We start from the raw sequence: 23,919 nt of genomic DNA, 5'->3' as shown, positions 1-23,919 counted from the left end.
CCCAAGTCCTGCTTTAAAGCTCTGCATATGCCTTATGGGCGGGGAAGCTGGGGGGGGGGGGCTGCAGTAGGACTCTGCACTTCTTTAAGGTACTATGATCTCTTCCCCATCCCTTGTTGAGAACCGCTATTTCACATGAAATCATAGAGGAAGCCCAAATAGAGAAAAGAAGAGAAAGGGTGCAAGTCTAGTTGGAGAAGCACTTGACCAGGCATTGGCGAACACCCTTGTCACACAGCCTCTGCATTCTCAAGTCTTAACTCACTGGCATGCTCCCATTCTCTTTGCCCGTGATACTGGCTGTCTGTAGCTCTGGTTCTCGGTGATGCAGCTGAGCCTTCTCTATTCCTTGGTGTATAGTTGCTCTGTGTTGTGGCTCTTGAGGGCAGGGCTACAGTGCCATTCAGTATGGCTTTGCGGAGCTCAAGGTGGCTTCAGAGAGAAGTGTGGATCCTGGGCCACCCCAGGAGGGAGCCTCAGAAGGTAGCTAGTGAGAGCATCATTTGGAGGTCTTTTACATTTCTCCTGCAAAGTGATTTGGGGAGTTGAGGTTCAGAACTGTGTTAGGCCTTCAGTGTGATTGCTGACTCTACTCTTCATCTTTGTGCCGCAAGAGTCAGTTTTGACATGAGGAGCTTTGCCGTAAAATATTCCTTTAGCTGTCACCATGACTTGTAGTTTGTTAAACCAGGGACTTGGCATGGATGCCCGAAACCCAGTTTTTCCCTGTGATGTCTCCGGCTGCCCTTTTCTTCCTCAGGCAGCTTCATATTCCATCAAGCAAGCAACCTTCAAGCAACCTTCTTTGTTGGAATCGAGCCAGCTAACTATTTGGTGAGGTCAGATCTATGGGTTCTGAGGCTCACACTGATATTTGGGTCTTAACATTTCTTCTTTAGCTTGAATGTCTTACTAGGGAGAGTTTGATAAGGCGTTTGGATTGTTAAAATCTGGGGAATGCCTGGTAAGAGCGATCCTTGCTAAGAAGCTTGAATGAGTAACACTTTCACTGCCCTTCAATAAATGCTGAGCTGTTAAAACAGAGTGGGGGCTTTAGTTTGGGTCCTAGTGAGCAGTTCCTTCCTTTAAAAAAAATCTGAGATAAGGGGAAAAAGCAGTCTAAATGTGAAAGGAAGGGTTTAGAATGGACATGTAGGTATTGCTCAGCTCTTAGGGTAGTGCACTGTCAAAGGGTGTTGGCTGCTACTCTGTCCTGAAGACTGGTTACAGTTGAAAGGACACTCTATGGTATTGTTTTGTAATAGGAAAAAAGTTTAAGATTGGTAGTTGCCTAGGGCTGGGGGCAGGGAGGGAGGGAGGAGGGGAGAATGAAGGAATGGATGCTAATGGGTACAGGGTTTCTTTCTTCTTCTTCTTTTTTTTTAGAGAGAGAGGAGAGAGAAGGAGAGAAACGTTGATCAGTTGTCTCCCGTATGCACCCTGACCCAGAAACCTTTCGGTGTATGGGACGACTCTCCAACCAACTGAGCCACCTGGCCAGGGCTGGGTACCAGGTTTCTTTTAGACATGATGAAATGTTGTAAAATTGATTGTGGTAATGGTTTTACAATTCTTGGAATATACTAAACACCCTTGAATTGTATTCTTTAAATAGGTGAATTGTATGTTATGTGAATTATGTCTTAATAAAGCTTGTACAAAAACAAAGTTAGAATCAAAAGTACTAAACTTGGTGTCAGAACTCCTGAGAACAGGAGCCCAAGCACATTATTTACCCTCTCGGAGCTTTGTCGGCCTTCTCTGTAAAGTGGGGATGGAAATACCTTAATGGATTGTTATAAAGACATAGGACCTATCAAAGTGGACATAGTAAAACCTCCAGCAAATTATATATTTGTGTGTTTAAGTTAGACATATATTTTTGTGGGTAATAAATGCTTAGTCTGAAATGCTCTTGAGAGTTCCCAGCTAGCCCTGTGAAATAAACACTTATGGTGGCTGAGAACTGATTTACATACTGAGTAAATAGCAGAGTCCTTAAAGACCAGGTACCCACACAGCTCTGTCTGTGGTCTGGTACCTTGAGTCCAGACAGAAGTCACTTTGCCTCTTACTGCATGTCTCCTTCCTTGGCTTCAGATACTGTTTTCTTAGTTTATTGTCAGAGTAATTGTTGCTTGTAATTGCCAAAGACAGTGTCTAGTGGGTAGAGTCAAGCTGATCATGCTCTCAGAGGGAAGTGAGCCTTCTAGTCAGGCTGGCTGGGAAGGGAGCGAAGACCTCTGGCCAGGAGCAGGGGACCAGCAGCCCTGAAATCAGCTCCAGGAAACAGATCCTATTCTGATTTCTAGCTCCCTAGAACTGGACAGTGATAGAATCATTGAGTCTCTAGACTCTGTCCTCAGTGATAAGACTTCAGATTTGGAGTCTGGCTTTGAGTATGCCCCTGCCCTATCCATGAGACTAGAGTATTTCAGAAAGCCAGTTAAGGGAGGAGTGTGACAAAAGTTCGGTAATACCTGGCATTCATCATATACTTAGGTAGTAAAATTTTTTCTTTATCTCTCAGGAACTGTTTAGGATTAAAGACTATTATCAGAATCAAAAACTATTTGTCTCTTTGTATGTTTTCATTTATACATTCTTTCAGTAGGCATTTATTGACAATTTACTATTTGTCAGGAATTATATACTGGGAGTTAAGGCTAAAAATACATAAAGGTACAGCTTCAGCCCTCATTTGGCATCATTCATTGGGGAGATAGATAAGGTAAGAGAATACAGTCAGTTCTCGAATGTCTCCCATCTCAAACAATTTGTTCTCAACCCGACAACCTTTTCATGCTGAGACCTGTATGATCAGTCACTTGTCTCTCAGGTGACAAACAAAGAAGAGAATGGGTGAGTATGAGTCAGTTTACCACTGTTAACATCTCAGGAAATTGTGCTGTGAATATTTTCTTTTTTTTGCTGTTTATTATTAAATTTTTATTTTTTACTGTGCATTTCGTTTCCTTTTTGTGAAATTTTCATTTACATTTTATGTCCTTTTTGTTTTTAAAGTGTTTACATATAAATTAAACAGTGCATTAAACATGTACTATATATAAGAAAGGTTAAAACAGAATCATTTGGGGGTTTGGAATAGATTAATTCAATTTACATTATTTCTCATGGGAAAAAATGATTCGGTTTTTGAACAGCCATCTGGAAAGAATTAAGTTCAAGAACTGAGATTCCACTGTATTGCAATACAGGAGGGAGGTTGGATCAAAGGAAGCTTTGCAGAGGACTTGAACTGTGTGGACTGTGGATTGGACAGTGAACTGAACGCGGAGCAGTGGATTGAGTAGGCCAGTGGGTGCACTGGGGGCTAGACACACGCAGTGCAACTGTAATCATAGAGCACACAAGGTGAGAGATGACGATGGCCTGAAGTAAGAGAGCAGCAACAGGGACGGGTTCTGAGTTGTTAAGAAAGCAGAGCAGACAGAATTTGAAGAGCGGGGACTAGTTAGGATGACACCTGGGTGTTTGTGTGGTTAGTTGGGTGGATGGTGGGGCTGCCTACTGAGCCAGAGTCCAGAGGAGGGCGAACTGGTTTGGTTAGGTGCAGGGGGGAAGTGATGAGCTGATTGTGAAATGTGAATTTGGAGGATTTGAGGGACATTCCAGTGTAGGTGGCCTGGAGGCTGGATGTCCAGGTCTAGAGCTCTGAAGAGGGTTCTGGAGGGAAGTACCATTTGGGGAGTCATCAGCATATATTGTTGGCAATGATATGAATGTGAGAGCTCATCCAGGGACGACAGGCCTTTTGAGGAGGGGTGAAGACCCTGACCAGAAAGACTTGAGGAAGAGCAGCCAGAGAGAGTGTTGGTCATTTGGCCTGGAGCTCATTTCTGCTCATCTTCAAGTCTCAGAATAAGTGACGCTTCCTGAGGGTAGCAATCTTCCCTGCCCCTCTTTGAATGCAGTTAGGTGTTTCTGCTGTGATCCCATCATCGCCTGTCCTTCCCCCAGCGCAGCACTTTGCACACGTCTTTATTATTGCTTGTACTCTGGTCGCTCCCATGCACTCTGGGAAGGTGGAGCTCTGTGCTGTGTTCACTCCTGGGTCTGCAGTGCTGGATTAGAGCAGGTGCACACGGAGTGACAGGCCCGTAGATGGAAATGTGTGAGAGGCAGGGGGGAGGAGACAGCGCCCTGGGGAGATGTGGTCAGCAAGGACAGGCAGGTGGTATTGTAATGAAGAGCGTGACTGCTCAGGTAAACTGAGGCTTGGGTTCCACTTCACTTAACCTCGGTCAGCTTCATTTTCCTCATCTCTAAAATGAAGACAATGATTTCAGTTAACAAAGTTTTGAGGATTAAATGAGATGAATAGAGATGTCCTCTTTTGCAGGCTCTAATAGTTACTACACTGATTACCCAGTGTTCCAGTTATTATTTTTTGTCTGTCTGAACTTCTTGAGTGCAGAAGTCAATTCTTATTCATCTTTTTATCCTCAGCATTTGATATTTAGGACATTTGGGAGCTGTTTCTTTTTTTTTTAAATAGATTAAAAAAAAAAATCTTTATTGATTTCAGAGAGAAGGAGAGGGAGAGAGAGATAGAAACATCAGTGATGAGAGAGTCATTGATCTGCTGCCTCCAGCAGGCCCCCAACTGGGGGTTGAGCCCACAACCTGGGCATGTGCCCTGATTGGGAATCGAACCACGATCTCCTGGATCCTAGGTTGATGCTCAACTACTGAGCTATGCCCGGCTGGGCTGGGAGCTGTTTCTTGAAATGAATTGTTCTCTGTTGGAGATGGGTCATCTTGCAGCTTTGAGTAACCAGACATACAACTTGAGTGTTGAGTGTTGACTTGCTGGTTTCGCTCCTCAGGTTCATCAGAGCCTGTGCTTTGGGCCACTCCTCAGAAACATATTTCAGAGGAGCGATCAGATCGACAACTTTGTAATGCCGGGCCAGCTGTAGGAGGCGGGTTCCAGTAGGTGTGTCTCCTTTGGCCATAGACTTGCTGAAGAATGGGTGACCTTCTCACGTCTTGTCTGGCATAGACTTTGTCTGGCTCAGCCCTGGGCGAGGTTCTTAGATAATGTGGGGGCAGTGGCAGCTGTGGGGCCCTGGGAATTGTTATATTCATAATGGGAGCAGGAACAGATGGAGCTTCTTTTGATCTGTGGGGTGAAACATGTAGAAACTGGAAGATTTGTTATTCATGCCCTTATCTTTAAATTTTTTTATTTATTGATTTCAGAGAGAGAGAGAAACACATTGACTTATTGCTCTACCCATCCATGCATTCGTTGATTGATTCTCGTATGTGCCCTGACCAGGGATTGAACCCACAGCCCTGGCATATCGGTCGATGCTACAACCAACTGAGCTACCTGGTCAGGGCTTATCCTCTTTTTAAATTAAAACAAACAAGAGGAGTAGCCAACTCCAATCCTATCACTCTGGCAAAACTTTGTGTTCGTGCTTCTGTTCTAACTGAATTCAGGCCACTGGGACATCCTAGTTTTGAAAGCTTGGACATTTTGTGACCAGTGCCAGTAGTTTTTGCTGTTCTTTTATGCCATAATAGCAAACTTTGTCGAAACTCAGATGGAGCAGCAAGAGGTGCCGCACAAAGCACGTGGGCCATGTTTAATGGCTACATTTCTTGAAAATTTGTATTACTTTCAGATGAGTTAGTTTTCTGGCATCTTCAGAAAAAAGTCTGTCTGTTTAACTAGTATAAGCAGTTCTGCCTGATTATTAAGGAACCCTACCTTTCTTTTTTCCCCCCTGCACATTGAACATGATAGTTATTTGGGGTCAATAAGAAATTTATTCTACATTCCATAGCTTCTAGAAGTAAGATTGTCACCATTTGCTGATTAGACAGCTGGGTCGGGAGTGTCATAGTTGAAAGATAGTGAGATAGAAAGAACGGAAGGTTAGGGGGGACTCTGGGCCCTTCACTGAAACCAGGTGGCAGTTTGAGAAGATCCCAGTGCTCCAGAGAACAAGGATAGGACAGAGGCAGCTGTCGCTGGACACTGGTTGAATTGGTTGTAAGATCCTGGGATGATGCCAGGCCCGTCCACGGCTGTTGCTCTTCTGCAGTTTTTACTGGACAGGCTTCACGACTGTAGTCTTTCTGGATTAACACCATGTACGTGACAGTCTTTAATGGAATGCACACTCTCTCCAGTATCACAATATGAGCATTTGGGGATGCCGTCCATATTAATGCCCACGCCGTGATGTATCTTAATTTCCCATGTGTTTCTCTGGGTCTTGCTGGAGTATTTTTAAAATACCTCACCATGGTCCCGTACACCAAAAGGTTGCAGGTTTGATACCCAATTAGGGCACGTACGGGAGGCAATTGATGGGTGTTTCTTTTTTACGTTGATGTTTCTCTCTCTCTCTCCCCCTCTCTCCCCCCCTTCCTGTCTCTCTAAAAATCAATAAAAAAAAATTCTCATGTGAGGACTGAAAAAAAAAGAAGAAATTGTGTTTTGGAAGCTTTAGGGATGTTGCTTCTTAAATCTGCTCCTCTGGCTGGATTACGTTGAACTGAGATCAGCTTCAGTTTTTGACTCAGAGCTAGTAGCAGTGAACGCTTGACGTGAACATTTATAAGCATTTAGGCCTGCGAGAACTTCACTGTAGGAATCCCCCCATTCTTCTTACCGTCAGTGAGCTTCTGGTAGGTCCTTTCCATTCCTGCATTCCCTGAGGTGCCCTAGGTCCATCAGACTTTTGAGATGTGCACCCTGAATGTGAACTTGGTAAGAAACGAGAGAATTTATTTCTTGAGAACCAGTGGAATGAAAATGACCAGGCTGCTTTTCAGCCTCTCAGCAGATTCTTGGGAGTGTTAGCTGACTTTAGCTTTCACATGCCTTTGTCCTTTATGTGGCCAATCCATGTACAGTGAAGTACATTTCTCTTAAGGGAATTTAAAAAATTTGTTCTAATCAGTTTTGTAATAGGAGACTGGTTTTCTATTGTAGGCAGTACATGTTACAACTATTTTCTCTCTTGTAGTAGGAAACTAGAGACCATGTTTTTTAGAACTACCACCCACTCCTGGCTGATGTGGCTCAGTTGGTTGAGCGTGGATCCATGCACCAGGAGGTCACCAGTTTGATTCCCGGTCAGGGAACCTGCGTGGGTTGCAGGCTTAATCCCCAGAAGGAGGCATGCAGGAGACAGCTGATCAATGTTTTTCTCTCATTGATGTTCCTGTCCCTCTCTCCCTCTCCCTTCTACTCTCTGGAATCAATAAAAAATAAATAAATAATAAGCTTGGTGGCAATCAGCACAAACCCACTGTAGCTAACTTACCCTAACAAGGGGATTTATTATAAAGATTCAGGTGTGATTCTTGGAACTGTGGGGCAGAGGTGAGTTGGGCCTCACTGAAGCCTGGAAAGCCTTGGAGTCCATGCCATGACTGCTTGTGTTTCTGGTGACTGGGCTTTTATCTCCACATAACCTCTTGTATATCTTATTCTCTACAGGAAAGCTCCCTCTGCTTCCCCATATGTGTGGCCAAATCAACAAATCTGTAGTTTAAGAGCCAGCTTTATTAGCTTCTATTAGCCCTCCAGCCAAGTCCATAGGGGAGATAAAATGACTAGCCCTTTGTGGGACTGCTGTCTGTTTCCCAATGCAGCTGATGGGGAGTAAGAGGTTCAGGACACTATGGGGACAGTTCTCTGGGGAAAGGGAGTTTTGGTTAGGACAGAATCCTAAAAGGTGTCTCCTGATTGCTAAAGAAAGAGTTCCATTAACCATTTCAAGAGTTGAGATAGGTGGTTTTGGATAGTGTAAATTCTTTATCATCAGGAGATGATAGATACTTCTGTGGACATAGCAACAGGGTAGTCTTCTCCATGCTGGCTTTAGTGTTGAACTGAATTCCAAGCACTCATCAAGATGATTGCCAGAGTTTTGTAACAGCTGGTTGAATTTAATGAATAGCTTTGCTTTCTCCACAGAGAAAGATGATAGAACTGTCAAAAATAATTGTGCTTTAGTGTAGTTCTTTGCCAGTGACAGATGATGAAAACTCTCAATGAGAACGTCTAAATTACCAGAACGCTCTGATTCCTTAGGCATGTGGGATGTCTTCCATTCTCTTTCTGACTCTGCCTGACTTTGCTGTGTGACATGTGATCCTTTAGCTAGGGAGTGCCCATCCCTATCCCTCTGCTTGGGACAACTAATAGTTGTCAGTCCTCAATACTTAGCTTATACATTGAACTAATTGGAATTTTCTGTCATCCTTTAGTTAACAAATACTTTTAAAAATAGTAATTAGCTTGTCACATAAAGAATTCCCAAGGGCGTATGTTCTCACGTGTATTCCGAAAGCATGGCTTTGAGTGACTCATTTTGAGCCTTTAAACAAATAAAAATATTACCCTTTGCTCTTTTCTTTTAGGAAATTCACACAAATGAAAAAGAAGTGACAGAGAAGGAAGTGACTCTTCACTTGTTGCCAGGTAACAATCATGTTAGCATCATGTGCAACTCAAAGCCGGTGATAAATTATGTCATTCCTGCTGTCACTCTCTGTGCCTTTGTTTTCACCCGGCAACATGTAACAGTAATGAGTTGGACAAAACATCAAGGTCTTTAGTTCAGTAGTTACACACCTGGGTCTGAGTATTACAGCATCTGTAAAGAATTTTTCTTCTTTTCCTCCCCCGCAGCAGATGAAAATAAACCTGGGAAATTCTCACCTCTTTCACAAGCAAATGAGGCCTTTTTCCAGTTGCCTTACTTGGCCCCATCCAGTATTCTGGTCCTCAGCCAAGAAAGTCCTGGTCCCCCACAGACCCTACACCCTGCACTCGCTTCCTGCTGCCCAAGTGTAGCTGCCCTTAGCTAGCGCAGCTGCTGGGCTTCCCCAGGCAGACATTGGTGGGTGGCCTTACCTCTCTTCTCTGCTTGTACATCTGTGCCACGTGTGCTAGAGTTTACCAATCCCATGCCAGGACTGCTAGGGCTACCAGGGCTTTGCTCTGTGGTCATCACCAAGGAGCCTGGATCGGTTGGGTATTTTTGAGATGGGGAGAGTGACTCTATAGCTTGAGTCAGGCTCTAAGAACCAGAAGCTACTTGGTAGTGTGCCCTCTTCATATGTGGAGCTGCCCTGTGAGCCATGCATTTAGCTCTTCTCCTGCTTTCTTTTTCTAATCCGAAATAGCTTTTTAAAATAAGTTTTTAAAGGTACATTTTCCTAAAACAACAGGGGCCCGTTCTGGCACCTTTTATTTTATTCATTGTGTTGGGAGGAGATAAATATGCACAAGATTCTGGCTGGTCTGCCTTATTTGGTAAATATATTGGAATTCTATAACTTTTTTTAAAGAATGTTTTTAAGTTTCAAAGGCTTTTTCCTATAATAATGGCGTAAACCTTAATCCATATACCCTGTTGTCTTTCCTTTTCTTGGATTGCAGATTCTGAAAATAACTTTATTTTTCACTCCCATCCCCTAGCTATGAGTTCACAGCTAACTTCTCTGAGCCCCAGTTTCCTAGACTAGGCTAAGATCCTGTCCAGCTCCCATGATTCGGGATTCTCTGCACACACAAGTTGATGACTGTGGTGCCATGTGCCATGCCTGCACAGCCTCATGAATGTTGTGTTTGCCACTGCGTGCCAGCTTCTAGTCTCCAGTGCATGACCATAGACTGGTAACGGCTTACCTCGTCTTGGGGTGAGAGGCTCACTGTTAAAGCAAGCTGTCTCACTCTTGGACTTGAAAGCACAGGAAGCTTGCTTCCACCTTGGGCTTAGCTGGGTCACTTTTTCTGGGACTATTTTAAACCCTAATGGGGCCCTGACTTCATTGTTTTCTTTAAGCTCTGTGGTCTCTCTAGAGTCTGACTTAGTGACTGAACCATCTTCCAGTGTTTCCTTAGTAATTAAAATTAACACCTTGAAAGATGAAAAACATACCTTAATATGTGTCCCTTGATAGCCTCAGTGTCTGTAACTTTTCTGTTTACATATTGAAGATTAGACTAGATGAATTTCAGGTCAAACACTAAATTTAAAGACACTGAAGGAAATAGCCAGAGGGAGATTCTGGGGGAAGGTGGTCGTCTGTTGAAGGAGAAGAAATTCCTTTTTTATTGCAAAGTATTTATACTCAGTGTTTCATTTCCCCCATAACCTTCTCTTTTCCTGCCCTCACCCAGACATCCAGCCCTGATGAGCTTCTCTGTGGGAGCAGAGAATGTTATCTAGCCCTAAATCCTAATCTTTCTGACTGTAAGGAGAGTTACTCTGTCTCCAGGAAGTGCAGCTTCCACGCGGGCTGGGTGCCTGCAGCTAGAGCAGGAAAGGTGACACACGGAGAGGAAATGTAAAGAGAGTTACTCTGTCTCCAGGAAGTGCAGCATTCCACGCGGGCTGGGTGCCTGCAGATAGAGCAGGAAAGCTGACACACGGAGAGGAAATAATCTCAGCTAAGAAAGAGAGGAAACCATTTTCCCCCACAAACCTCTGACCTCCCTTTTCCTCCCATCCTTGTGTGCGCAGCCAGAATTAGTGTGGTCATGCTGCGGCCTCTGCATCTGAGGAAGCTGCCTGAAAGCCCTGTGGCCAGGGAGACGCCCCACTCCCTTTTAGCAATTCCAGAGTGAGAAACAGCCCACTCTTACTGGAAAGTGGGCTGGAGATCTACGCTCTGGAGCAGGCTGGTGAGCCCAGCTGCCTTCGCTCGTTCAGGGTACTGCTTCTATGGACTGTCTGCTTGGGTCCAAGCAATAAAAACATTGCAATCTTATGCCTGCAAGTCTAGCTGAGGTCATTTCCACCTCTTTGGAAACTTTTATTATTCACAGTGAGAAGATGGAGAGACGCCCTGTGTGAGGGTGCATCTGAACCATTTATCTCATTTCTCAGTGGTCCCCTCTCTGTCTCGTCTTCTACTTCCACTTCTGCAGCTTCTGCCTTGTTGGAAAGTGTAAACTTCTGAGTGCTGCATGTGTTGCATGTTGGTCACTACATGCCGTATATTCCCCGAGGACTCTTAAAGAACACTTGTTTTGGTTTCTCCCAGGTGAGCAGCTGCTTTGTGAAGCCAGCACAGTACTGAAGTATGTCCAGGAAGATTCCTGCCAGCATGGGATCTACGGGAAACTTGTCTGCACAGACTTCAAGATTGCTTTCTTGGGCGGTGACGAGTCTGCGTTGGATAATGATGTATGTCTGAGCCTCATTTGGCTGAGTTTGGGGGAGGTGGCCCCAGTGTCTTTTTTCCCAGCTCAGTAGTTATTCCACCCCCAGCACACACAAACACAAAGGACAGAAATCCTGCTCACCACTAATCTGTTCTCTGTCCTTAGGATTTCCTCCCAGTGGTAGGACCATTCTAGAAATTCCTGCTTGTGCCTCATGTCACGCTGGCTTGCATTTGACTTCATAGGTTGACATTTTTTATTTCTTCTGTATTTCATTGCAGTGTATGTCACTCATTGGAATCACATCTTCCCAGATATGCTGGTCCCCCTCGTTTTCTCTATACTAAACTCTTCCTTAAGTTTGGGAACTAAGTTCAGTTATGAAACTGATGCCAAATGCAGCACTTGAATTTGGGTTCACTCTGCACCGAGTGAACTTGTCCCTGCTTATGCAGAATGAGCAGTGCAGTGGGAGAACTGGCCACACCACTTGGAGAGCACTGTATGTTAATGGCAATGCAGCCATCCCACCCACCCTCTCCTCTTAGCAGCACCATTGCCATCTTAGTGTGGTCTTCTGGCTCCTGTCCACTGCAGTGACTTGTTTCCCAGTCCTCTAAAAGATAGCCTTTACAGAAACTTGAGTCTCCTGGTGTTTTCTTCCTGCATAACTCCATCACTTACCTACTTGTATTTGTGTGGACAAATCGTAACCTGCGTGCCACTTCCCAGCACCTCTCAAAGGGATCGTGTGTGGCACGTTACGTTTGCCTAGGAGCGGCCCAGGAATGGCATGTTCAGCCTGGGTTTGACAAACCAGTGATCACAGTTTTTCTCACACATCTCATAGTCTCCTTCCCAGGCATGTGGCTGCGTTTCCCTGTTTGTTTGTTTTTTAAATTTAATTTAATTTTTTTATTTCAGAGTGAGGAAGAGAGAGAGAGAGAGAGAAACATCAGTGATGAGAGCGAGTCATTGATCGGCTGCCTCCTGCGTGCCCCCCACTGGGGCTTGAGCCCGCAACCCGGGCATGTGCCCTTACCGGGAATCAAACCACGATCTCCTGGATCATAGGTTGATGCTCAGCTGCTGAGCCACACCAGCCCTACTCCCTGTTTGGCTTCATGTGTGAGTGGAGAACGGTGACTTGCTGTTTGTAAATGTCTAACGGTGCATAGAAAAGAGTCCCAATTGTTCCCTTTTGAATCTTTCAGGAAACCCAATTTAAGAATAAGATTATAGGAGAAAATGACATTACACTCCACTGTGTGGATCAGATTTATGGGGGTAAGTATCTGCTTTCCCCTGGGATGTTGCCAGCTTTTGAAAGTGTAGCTGATAATGTTTCTTTGGTCTTTTATAGTTTACTAAAATTTCTTCACATATTTATCTTGTTTAAATTAGTTTTATGGATAAAAAATTGAGATACAAAGTGACTTGTTTGGGGTCACTTAGCTGGAGGAGCTCAAATTTGAACTTAGGACCTGTTCTTTTTAATACTCCACAGTGCCCATTGTATAGATTTTGATCATACCTTCTGCTGTCGGTGTTAGTCATGTAGGTTTTACTGTAAAGGCAAATCTGATAAACGTCTGTTGTCCGTCCTGCATGTGAGTGTCTTCCCTGTGTTCAAGCCTCTCCGCCCACTCTATTTTTGTAAGCAGGACTTTGCCAGAAATCAGTCAGTAGTCATTTATGATGTTTCTGACGTCTGTAGGTGCTGCGTGGCCAAACCTGGGACAGGGAGGGAGGTGGCAGGAGGGGCCCCCAACCATAAACTCAGGAGTTGACTGTCCCAAAACCATGTTCCTAGGGTGTCCTGTCCATCTTTTGTAATCTCAGCTTTCAGAGCTGGGTTTTCTGCAGGTCGGTGGAGTCAGTTCTGACAGTGGCCAGTCCTTTTGAGTCTAGTGCTTCCTGCAGAGGGATGAAGAACCCTGAGTGTTGTCAGCGAGCCAGGGCCCTCCGGGTGGGACTGGACCGCTGACCATTACTCAGAAGGTACCACCTCTCCTCTCCCTTCTAAGAGCTCTCCTTACAAGTTAATAGTACACCTTGTTTCTTTAGCATTAACTTGCTGCCTTATAACAATTTCCCTTCCTGACTTTATTGTTTATCGTCTGTGCAGTGTTTGATGAGAAAAAAAAAACTCTCTTTGGACAACTGAAGAAATACCCTGAGAAACTCATCATCCACTGCAAGGACCTGCGGGTGTTCCACTTCTGCCTGAGGTACACGAAAGAAGAGGAAGTCAAAAGGGTAACTAGTCGCATGTGTTTTCAGGCTCTGTTTCCCGTCAGGCTTTCCCTACTATTTTTTGCTTACATTGCATGAAGGTTGAAGGGAGCCTTTTACCCTGTAAAGTTGAAATTGGTTACAATCCCATATGCTTTGATTAGAAGTGAGAGAAATTTGGTAAAGCATGCTTGTGTATATCTTGGCACATGCTATCTTTAATTCTTCAATCCATAATGTTTTTATTCCTGGAGCCTCTTAAAGGTGGGAAGTGGAAAGCCAGGGTCAGGAGGCATTCAAGGAAATGGAAGGAGGGAACAGCTAGAAGCAGCCCTCTTAACTTGCCCAACAGCCTTTCTAGGGAAGGAGGGAACAGCTAGAAGCAGCCCTCTTACCTTGCCCAACAATCTTTCCAGGAGGCAGTAGCAGTGGCCCCCGGCTCCTGGATGGTCGAGCTTGCATCTGGGGAGCAGTAGAAGTGTGTGGAAGGAGGAGGAGGCACACTCGTTAGACAGGCAAAGCCAAGTGCTTTCGGACACTGTAGTAAGCTTAATCTGGCTGCCACAGCAAATTAAGATGAATAACTGGGTGAACTGGGTACCATGATCTTTCTAACCTCTGAGATTCCTCTTACTGAGATATTAAAGGTCTCCAGCTTGCCACTCTCATGATGAAATGCACCAGGGGAAACCAGGCAAGAGGCCAGTTCACCTGTCTTTGGCTCCAGGGAGTTACCCTCACTTATAGGCCAGTCCTTGGTTTCCTCAGGTGGTGTGGAAGTTCAGTTAGACCAGTGAACATGGCTCCAGGATCCATTGTGAGCAGAAGAGTGGTGCAGATATAGAAAGTTCCCTGAGAAGCCACAGCCTTTTTTCTGAATGATAATTCAGTCATCTATCCAAACATACCTTTTTTTGGAACCTCGAACAAGAAGCACATGGGTTGATTTCTTTCTCTAATCTTCTAGAAGGGAGTCCTAAAGGCCACAGATGGATCAGAATAGCTAAATGTGTTGGTTATTATCTGATATGTGCTGTATGTCTTTAATAGATTTTTAGAGTATCTGCACATGGCACTTGAGATGTTTTAGCACTTAGTTTTTGAGAAGTTAGAATATGCTTTGAAAATTTCCCTAGAAGTTCAAAGCTCTTTAAAAACCTGACAAAATGGTAAGGATTTGTTTATTTGGCATTATTCTAAGAGATAAGGTCACAGATGCAGACCTCAATGAGACTGTTGACATGCTGCCCATAGGCACCTATTAGCATGACTGAAAACAGCTCAGTGGTTATCTGCCAAAAACATGACTGTCCATTGCTTGCTTCTTTTCTAGATTGTCAGTGGCATAATTCATCATACCCTGGCTCCTAAACTGCTTAAACGATTGTTTCTCTTCTCCTATGCATCTGCTGTAAAAAACAATATGGGTAAGTGTCTTCTGGGCTTTAGTTTATAGGTGGGCACACTTTCCAATTTCTACCTGAAAGTAGTGTGAGAAATCTATCCATGAGGCGTTGTCTCCTCTTCTCAAGCAATTGGTCACCTTTGCTTGGGTGACACATTCAGGTTCTTTTAAAAAAGAAAAAAAGGTTTCTATTTTTTTTCCTGTGATCTTTGTTGCTTTAACTTATTTTTTAGGTTTGTTGTCTTTTTGTGAGGGATTATTGATTTGATTGTTTCTTATGAAAGATAAAATCAATATATTATAACTGCAGTTGTGAGACTATAGAGAAACAATATTGAGACAAGTTTAAAATAGCCCTGTTTGTCCCTGGTTCTTTTTTCCACTTTAATATACTTGATTGCATATCGTCAGACTCTAGAGAATGTCTTGCATTCTAGAAAGGTTTTGTTTGCTTGCTTATATTTTTAATCCTCACCTGAGGATATATTTTTATTTGATTTTAGAGAGGAAGGGAGAGGGAGAAAGAGAAGTGTTTATGTGAGAGAGAAACATCAATTGGTTGCCTCCCGTATACACCCCAGCCGGGAATCAAACTTGCAACTTGGATATGTACCCTGACCGGGAATTGAACCTGCCACCTTTTGGTGTACAGGATGATGCCAACCAACTGAGCCACACCAGCCAAGGCTAGAAAGTTTTTAAACAACCAGGACATGCTTTATAGCAGATATTTTGGGGGAAGTAGAACAGTTGTACATAAAAGAACACATCAGGACAACCAGATGTTCCATGGAATAGCACGAGAGGCAGTATCTACATAGGAGCCAGAATGCCTGGGTTTGAATCCCAAGGCCACCAGTTATTAGCTGTGTGACCTTGAGCAAATTACTTAAATTTTCTGTGTCTCAGTTTTTTCACCTGTAAAATGGAGATAATAAAGGTATCTACCTCACTGGGATGTTAGGAAGATTAAATTAGGGAATATATATAAAGTACTCAGAAAAGTACGTGGCCCATAGTGAACTCTAAGGGTTTGCAGTTAGCATTATTAAAAAAAGAGCACATCAGAAAACTAGCTGGGTTAGAAAAGGTAAGATTCCAAATATTTTCCATTCAATTCACTGAAAAAAAAGAGCAATCTTTTAACTAAGAAACGTTGGTCATCTGAGTTAGCTATTAATAGTGCCTAGCATTGTACAGTGTTTCCACAGATGTCTGTCTTCTTTTTCTAGATCTCTCCCCTCCATCTGTTCCCTTGCTCTGCCCAGTACTCTTAACAGGAAATTGATGTTTGGCGATCCTGCGTGCTGTGTGCTTCTCGTCAGGGAAGTGGCATGCTAGTTTAATGGCACATATCAGGGTTTCTGGAATGCAGAGTTGCTTTGTCACTTATTGCTCATTCAGTGGGGATATGGAGGTGGACAGGACTAAATCCCTGTCTTCTAAGAGCATTATGTTGGAAGCAGCTGAGTGAAGTGTCCTCTGTTGGAAGGGGCCATGGAGCAGGAGGAGGAAGCTCCTGACCACCCTGGGGGAGGGGGGGGGCTGTCAGAGGGCGAAGGCTCTGCAGGAGCTGATATGGAGGATGTGGGAATGCCTGGTAGGCACAGAGGCGTATTTTAGGCAGAGATGGGGATATCTGAGGGAGCAGGGTACATTTTGGGAACTGTGGTGATTTAGTAGAAAAGGTATGAATTTTGGGGTCTTTCTCATTTGAGTTCAAATCCTTGCTTAGCTGCTTAGTAGCTGTGTGATGTTGGGGCCTCTTGTTTTCTCATTTTAAAAACCAGTAGTGTGAATGCTTCCTTTGAAGTGTTGTGAAGATGATAAATTATTAAATGTGTGATATCGAGGGTGCAGTCGGTAAGTGAGGGTTCATTGAGAGTATAGCTGGATATCACTCAGGATGTTGTTGCCATATGTTCAGAGAATTCCGTCGACTTAAAATATAGTTAGCACTACTGTTAGGCTGAACGTAAGATTAGTTTCTTCAGTCAGTAGGTTCGTCTTTGTGAATGACAGATCTTTTCCCTGTAGATATATGTTCAGGTGCTGAGTAACGGTGCTGGCTTACAACTGCTTGTCGTGATATGAGATATGCAAAATATGACTTTGTTGATCACTGTAATTTATATAGACATGTATTGGGTTCACATTTGGAAAGTCAGCCTGTGTTTTTAGTTCTTCCTTATATTCTGATTCTTGGTCCGGACCCAGTGTAGGGCATTTTCTCAGCTGGCCAACATGTCAGTCTGTGTGCTAAACTCCTTACCTTGATTGACCTGGCAGTTTCGTTACCTTGTGGTGGCTCTTTGTGTGAGAAGGCCCAGGATATGAAGCATTTTTTTATTCTATTTTAATCCCATCCTTCTTTTCTCCTCCTCTTAACCCCTAGTTTTTGATAAGTAAAGGTTATATCAGATAGATGTGAACTGACCAGTTAGCTTTTTCACTGAGTAGGGGTTTGTAGAGCTGGCTACTGTGCAATCTGAACATCTTTAATTACTCTCAGGCTTAACAGTTCATAAATGTGCTTTGGCTGAAAGGTCCTCTTACATGCTTATGACATGGCATTTTAGGAAGGACCTGTCTGTATTGTAAAGAAAATGATCTGCTATGCTTGAGTTGAAGTATTTGTATTTATGTGCATGGGGAAATTTTTTTGGTATTTATTACTTTATGGAGATTTTCTTTATATTTGCTTAGGTTTGAATTCCAGTTCTGCTGTTGCCTAGCTCTGTGACCTTGGGCAAGTTATTTGACCTTTGTGTGCTGCAACTGTAAAATGGAGGAAATAATACCACCTAACCTATAGGGTTGTAAGGATTGAGTTCATACATGTAATATGCTCAGAAAGTGCCTAGTATGTACTAAGTGCTATAAGTTTAACCATTGTTTTTAAAAATCATTATTCTTATTATCATCCCTTGTACAATGATCTGGTTTTACTAAAAAAAGCAGATGAGAGTTTTATCAAGCACTTTATTTTTCCCAGAATGCTTTTTTTTTTGTTTTGTTTTGTTTTGTTTTGTTTTTAAAAATATATCTATTTTATTTATTTCAGAGAGAGGATGGGAGGGGGAGAGAGAGAGAGAGAGAGAGAGAGAGAGAGATGATGAGTCATCACTGATCGGCTGCCTCCTGCAAGCCCCCAGCTGGGGATTGAGCCCGCAACCCCGGGCATGTGCCCTGACCAGAAATCAAACCGCGATCTCCAGGATCCTAGGTCGATGCTCAACCACTGATCCACCCCCAGCTGGGCAGAATGCTTGTTTTTTTAGATACTCAAAGGCTGATTTGTGTAAGTACCCAAAACTATTGTAGTATATGTTACCCCCAGCAAGCAGTGCTATGGCTTGGGGGAGTGCCAGGGACCCATCTGCTGAGCTACAAGAGCAGTGATCCTGGGCATTGCCTTCTAGCAGGTAGTAGCAGGGCAGGGGTAGGGACAAAGGTATCGTCACTGTGATGCAGCCATTGGCTAGCAGGCCCTGGCCTTCCCCATGGCTCTGATTTGTTTGTGGCCTTCAGAAACCAGGTGTCATGCTGGAAAATCCTCTTGTTGGCAGGGTATCTTCAAATAGAAGGAGGATTGACATTCGGGAATTGGACATGCTATTCAGATGAGTTTGTCATCCTATGCACATACTGGTAGGGCTAAAAATATTATTTTAGCATTTGTGCTAAGCCCGTCTTTTAGGGCCTTTCAGGATCTTTTTATGTTATATAAATTATCTCATAGTCAGATGACTAAAAATGGAGCTATAATTACTTTTGCAAGGAATGGAACTAGAACAACTCCTTTGCTCCAATATAAAAAGACAGAGCCTCGCCTAGCTGGAGTGGCTCAGTTGGTTGAGCATCCTCCTGTGCCCCAAAGGGTTGACAGTTTGATTCCTGGGTTGCAGGTTTTGATCCCTGGTCAGGGTGTGTACAGAAGGCAACAGATCAATGTCTCTTTCCCTCTCGCCCCCGCTCCCCCCTTTTCCTCTCCCTTTTCCTCCCTCTCCATCCCCCCTCTTTCCCTCTCCCTCCCTCTCGCTCCCTCTGTCTTTCTCTCTCCTCTTCCCTCCTCTCCCCCTCCCTCTTCCCCCCTCCATCTCCCTCTTTCTCTCCTCCTCCCCCTCTCTCCCTCTCCATCTTCCTTTTCCTTTCCCTCTTCCTCTCTTTAAGCGTGTCCTTGGGTAAGGATTAAAAAGAAGACAGCCCTGGCTGATTTGCTCAGTGGCTAGAGCGTCAGCCCTCAGACTGAAGGATCCTGGGTTTGATTCCAGCCAAGGGCACGTACCTCGATTGCAGGTTCGATCCTGGCCCCTGCCACCAACTGATATGTCTCTCTCACGTCAGTGTTTCGATCTCTCTCTCTCTCTCTCTCCCCCTTCCACTCTCTCTGAAAAGCAATGGAAAAAATATCCTCTGGTGAGGATTAAAAAAAAAATAATAATAATAATAAAAAGAACCTCAGTCATAATTTTGGATTAGTGACAGAAAACAGGAACAAGGTTAGGATTAAGCAGTGAATTCATTCTGCTTGGATAAAAATGGGTGCAGTAGAGGAAATTGGGGCCTGAAGATTCCTTTTCATCATTAACATATCAGCACTTCATGACAAGATTTTATTGTCTTAAAATTTATTTTGTTAGCCACCAGTCCCAAGAACCATACTGTAATGTTTGACACACTTGAGGACTGGCGCTGGGAATTGGAGCGGACCAAAGGCAACCTGAAGTACAGCGCAGTGAGCGTCAATGAAGGCTACAAAGTCTGTGAGAGGTAAGCTTTCAGCGCTGCGCTTTTTAAAAACAGCTTCATTGAGATCTAATTCATATGCTGTACAGTTCACCATTTGAAATATACAGCGTTTGAAAGTATATTCACACAGTTGTGCAGCCATTACTACAGTCAGTTTTAGAATATTCGCATCATCCCCAAAAGAAACTTCATAACTTTAGTAGTCTCTCCCCATGTCCTCACAGCACCCCCAGCCCTAGGCAACCACTCATCTGCTTTCTGCCTCTAGATTTGCCTGTTCTGGACACTTCATATAAATGGAATCGTACAGTATATGGGCTTTATGCCTGGTTTCTTTCACTTAGCATAATGTTATTAAGGCTCCTCCATGTTGTAGCATGTATCAGAATGTCATTCTTTTTTATTGCTGAATAATATTCCACGGTATAGATATATATATACCATGTTTTATTGATCCATTCATCAGTTGATGGGTATTTGGGTGGTTTTCACTTTGGGGCTATTATGAATAATGCTGCTGTGAACATTTGAGAACAAGGTTTTGATGTATGTATACTTTCATTTCTCTTGGATAAACACCTAGAAGCAGAATTGCTAGGCCATGTTAACTCTGCATTTAACTTTTTGAGGAACTGCCAGACTATTTGCCACAGCAACTACTCTATTTTACATTCCCATCAGAAAGGTTCCCCTTTCTTCATGCTAATACCCTTAGAGTGTCCCTTATAATATTCGAAAGTGAATTTGTATCTTTTTTCCTATTATTGTATCTATAAGTGTAAAATTTTTAGACGCATCCTGAATTTATATTGTGTATTTGCTTTCCTCTTATCAAACACTTCAATTCACTTAATGCATTCAGTAAAAATTTTGAGTGCCTGGTATGTGCCAGGCAGTGTCCTAGCCACTGAAGATACAGCAGTAAACAGAGTCTAAAAATCTTGGAGCTGTCATTAGGATTTTTAATGATGATGGAATGATGGAAAATGATGATAGAATAAATGAGCATTTATAGTATATTAAAAGGTCATAAGTGCTTCGGAGAAAAATAGATCAGGGAAGGGGTTAGAGAGTGCTAGAGGTGTTGGCAGGGAGGGTTGGGCAGGCCAAGGGAACAGTAAGAACAAAGGCCCTGAGGTGGAATCTTGTCTGGCTGTGTGAGGAACAGCGAGGAGCCCAGGGGGCTGGAGAGGAGCGAGCAAGGGACAGTAGTAGGAGGTCAGGGCAGGGAGGAGAGGGGCAGCTGGGTGGCGACTGCCTGGGAGACTTTCAGAAGAATTTATAGTTCAGTGAGGAGGAGTTTGAGCAGAGGCAGGATGTGTTCTGACCTACATTTTACAGGATGACTCTGCATAACTCTCTTTTAGAAACCCGAGTCTTATCATTTTGGAACATAATGCCCCATCACTCTGCTAACAGTTTCATAAAATTTGTACATTAGTCTTCCCTTATCCGCAGTTTTGCTTTCCATGGTTTCAGTTACCCGCAGTCAACTGCATTCCCAAAATAGTAAATGGAAAATTACAGAAATAAACAACTCATAAGAGTTAAATTGGGTATAGACGCCAACCAACCAATTACTAGACATCTTGGTTATCAGATTGACTGTGGTATCACAGTGCTTTTGATCAAGTAACCCTTTTTTTACTCAAAAATGGCTTAAAGTGCAAGAGTAGTGATGCTGGCAATTCGATAAATGCCAAAGAGAAACTATAAAGTGCTTCCTTTAAGTGAGAAGGTGAGTACAGTACAATAAGATATTTTGAGAGAGTGAGAAAAACCACATTCACATAACTTTTGTTACAATATATTGTTATAATTGTTCTGTTATTGTTAATCTCTTACTATGTCTAATTTATAAGTTAAACTTCATCATAGGTATGTATGTATAGGGAAAAGCATAGTATATATAGGTTTCGGTACTATCCGTGGTTTCAGGCATCCACTGGGGTTCTTGGGACGTATCCCTGTGGATAAGTGTGACTACTGTACTCTTGTGGAACATTTTGTATTCATGGTTCAGATGGGCCTCTTCAGCAGATCAGTTTCAATATTAACTAACCTCAAACATTTATGAGATTATTCCTACTGTCACAGTGGGAACTGGGGTGACAGCAGGGTGCCTGCAGGGTGAGTGTCCTAATCCCCCCTGTGCCCCATTCAGCTCCTCCCTTTATAGTCACAAAGCTTGAAAAGGAAAGCTACTCTTACTCGGAAAGAGGTTGGAAGCCCCTGCTCCTGGGAGGTGATAGTTTGTAATGTGATGTTGGTACTGATATAGGGCATTTCCATTCCCAGAATTGTTTAGAAAAAATCCTGCCACGTACTGGTTCAGTTCATTGGTATTTGCTTAGATGTCAGCACATCAGAAATACACCTGGTAGAGAAGGCAGCTCTGGGGAATCAAGGACACTGTCTGTTCATTATTACAGGGTGGGGCAAAAGTAAGTTTACAGTTGTTCGTATGGCAAATAATATAATAGTTAATAAATAATAACAATAAAGTCTTTTGCATATTCACAACTGTAAACCTACTTTTGCCCTACTCTGTATATCCTCAAAACCAAGTGCAGTACCTGGATTTAAGAGGGACTCAAGAAATGGAGACAGAGTATATAAATTAATGAAAGCCCCATCAGTAGTTAGAAGGGACTCTAACCAGTTTGGATAAGAGTAAGAAACTAGCCCTGGCCAGTGTGGCTCAGTTGGTTGGGCATCATCAGGTGCACTGAAAGGTTGCCAGTTCAATTCCTGGTCAGGGCACATGCCCACGTTGTGAGTTTGATCCCTGGTAGGGGGTGTTCAGGAGGTATCCGATCAGTATTCCACTCTCACATTGATGTTTCTCTCTCCTCCCTTCCTCTTTCTCAAAATCAATTCAAAAAAATCTTTAAAAAAAAAGGAACTGAGTGTCTGTGTCACCTTCCCCCAAGGTCAGAGCTGGCATCCTCCTTTCTCAAGTGACTGTGTGGTACATATACCAGTCCACTTGGTTCTGACATTCATCCCGCTTCAGTGACAGATATAAGAAATTAACTGGTTCCCTGGCCGGTGTGACTCCGTTGGTTAGAGCATCATCCCATACACCAAAATGTGGCGGGTTTGAGTCCTGATCAGGGCACATACCCAGGTGGCGGGTTTGATCCTCAGGGCGTGTTTTTATTGATTTCAGAGAGAAGAAGGGAGAGGGAAAGAAAGATAGAAACATCAGTGATGACAGAGAGTCATTGATTGTCTGCCTCCTGCATGGCCCCCACTGGGGATCGAGCCCGCAGTCCAGGCATGTGCCCTGACTGGGAATTGAACCATGACCTTCTGGTTCATAGGCCGATGCTCAACCACTGAGCAACGTCGGCCAGGCCAGAGTCTGGATTTTGATGAGCATATCCCCATGTGATGTTTAAAATGTTGCTCCATCCTCTATGAATTGATTCGATCCACTAGCTTGAGCACATTCAAATTTGGATCTTTTCCACTTAGAAAATTAATCTTTCCCATGACCTATTACTTAAGAGATTTACTTCACACATGCAGCATACAAACACCATCTGATTATGTTCATTGTAGTTTTTACACCATAGGCACCTTCTTATCTCCCGTGAGCCTTTATTTCAAGCTCTTTGAGTAAAAGATCTTTACAGCTCCACAGTGATAGAACTTGTGCAACCTTATTAAAAGAAACCTGTACCTGCTAACTAGAGAAGGACATGGTGTCCCTGCATATCTCTGATCTCTGCAACTCTGAAAACCTGTCTTTCCCTGGTCCCTTCTTAACAGGTTTGTTACTTTTAGAACCTCGATTTTCTCGTGTAGAAACTGAAGTCATTGCTTGGGGTCAGGTTCCAGCTCCACTAATGCTTACTAGTTGTGTAAATTGGAAAGGGCCTTAGCAGTGCTGTGTCTCAGTTTCTTTATCTGTAAAATGGAAATAATAATAGTACATACCTCATAGTGTTGAGAAGATTAAATGAATAATTTATATTAAATAATTAAAACATTCTGGCACTTAAGTATAAGAGCACTTGATAAAATGGGCAGTAGTCATCATAATTACTGGATTTCATCTTAATCTATTTGAAAGCCACACAAGTGCTTATATTGTCACTAAATGACAAGAAAGATCACTCTCAATTTTGAATTCATATACAGTGGTACCTTGGTTTTCAAATGTAATCCGTTCCAGAAGACTGAGTTCTGAAACATTCGAAAACCGAGGGATCAGTAGCCGACAGCTAGGCCTCAGGATCTTGCCCTCAGCGGAAGCCGTGTGGCATCTTTGACTTCCGAGGGGTATTTGAAAACTGAAGCATTTCCTTCCGGGTTTATGGCATTTGTAAACCAAAATGTTCGTCAGTGGAGA

The 23,919-nt window shown here is 43.3% G+C and overlaps 1 protein-coding gene across 3 annotated transcripts in view; it reads left to right on the top strand.

Moving 5' to 3' along the window:
* Positions 1 to 23,919, top strand: part of MTMR12 (myotubularin related protein 12) — a 52,135-nt gene that overhangs the window by 9,649 nt on the left and 18,567 nt on the right. For 2 of the 3 annotated variants that reach the window (XM_081133661.1, XM_081133660.1), the window contains exons 2-7: positions 8,413 to 8,473; positions 11,047 to 11,189; positions 12,382 to 12,454; positions 13,296 to 13,426; positions 14,736 to 14,829; positions 19,451 to 19,580. In XM_081133661.1, the coding sequence (XP_080989787.1) occupies positions 8,413 to 8,473; positions 11,047 to 11,189; positions 12,382 to 12,454; positions 13,296 to 13,426; positions 14,736 to 14,829; positions 19,451 to 19,580 (632 nt within the window). The remainder of the gene's footprint in view (positions 1 to 8,412; positions 8,474 to 11,046; positions 11,190 to 12,381; positions 12,455 to 13,295; positions 13,427 to 14,735; positions 14,830 to 19,450; positions 19,581 to 23,919) is intronic. The other variant, XM_081133662.1, reaches the window with a different exon arrangement.

Source organism: Miniopterus schreibersii (assembly GCF_964146895.1).
Source record: "Miniopterus schreibersii genome assembly, chromosome: 3".
NCBI classification, from domain to species: Eukaryota; Metazoa; Chordata; class Mammalia; order Chiroptera; family Miniopteridae; genus Miniopterus; species Miniopterus schreibersii.
Note: the sequence above shows the minus strand (reverse complement) of the source record. Positions and strands in the feature narration are given on the sequence as shown.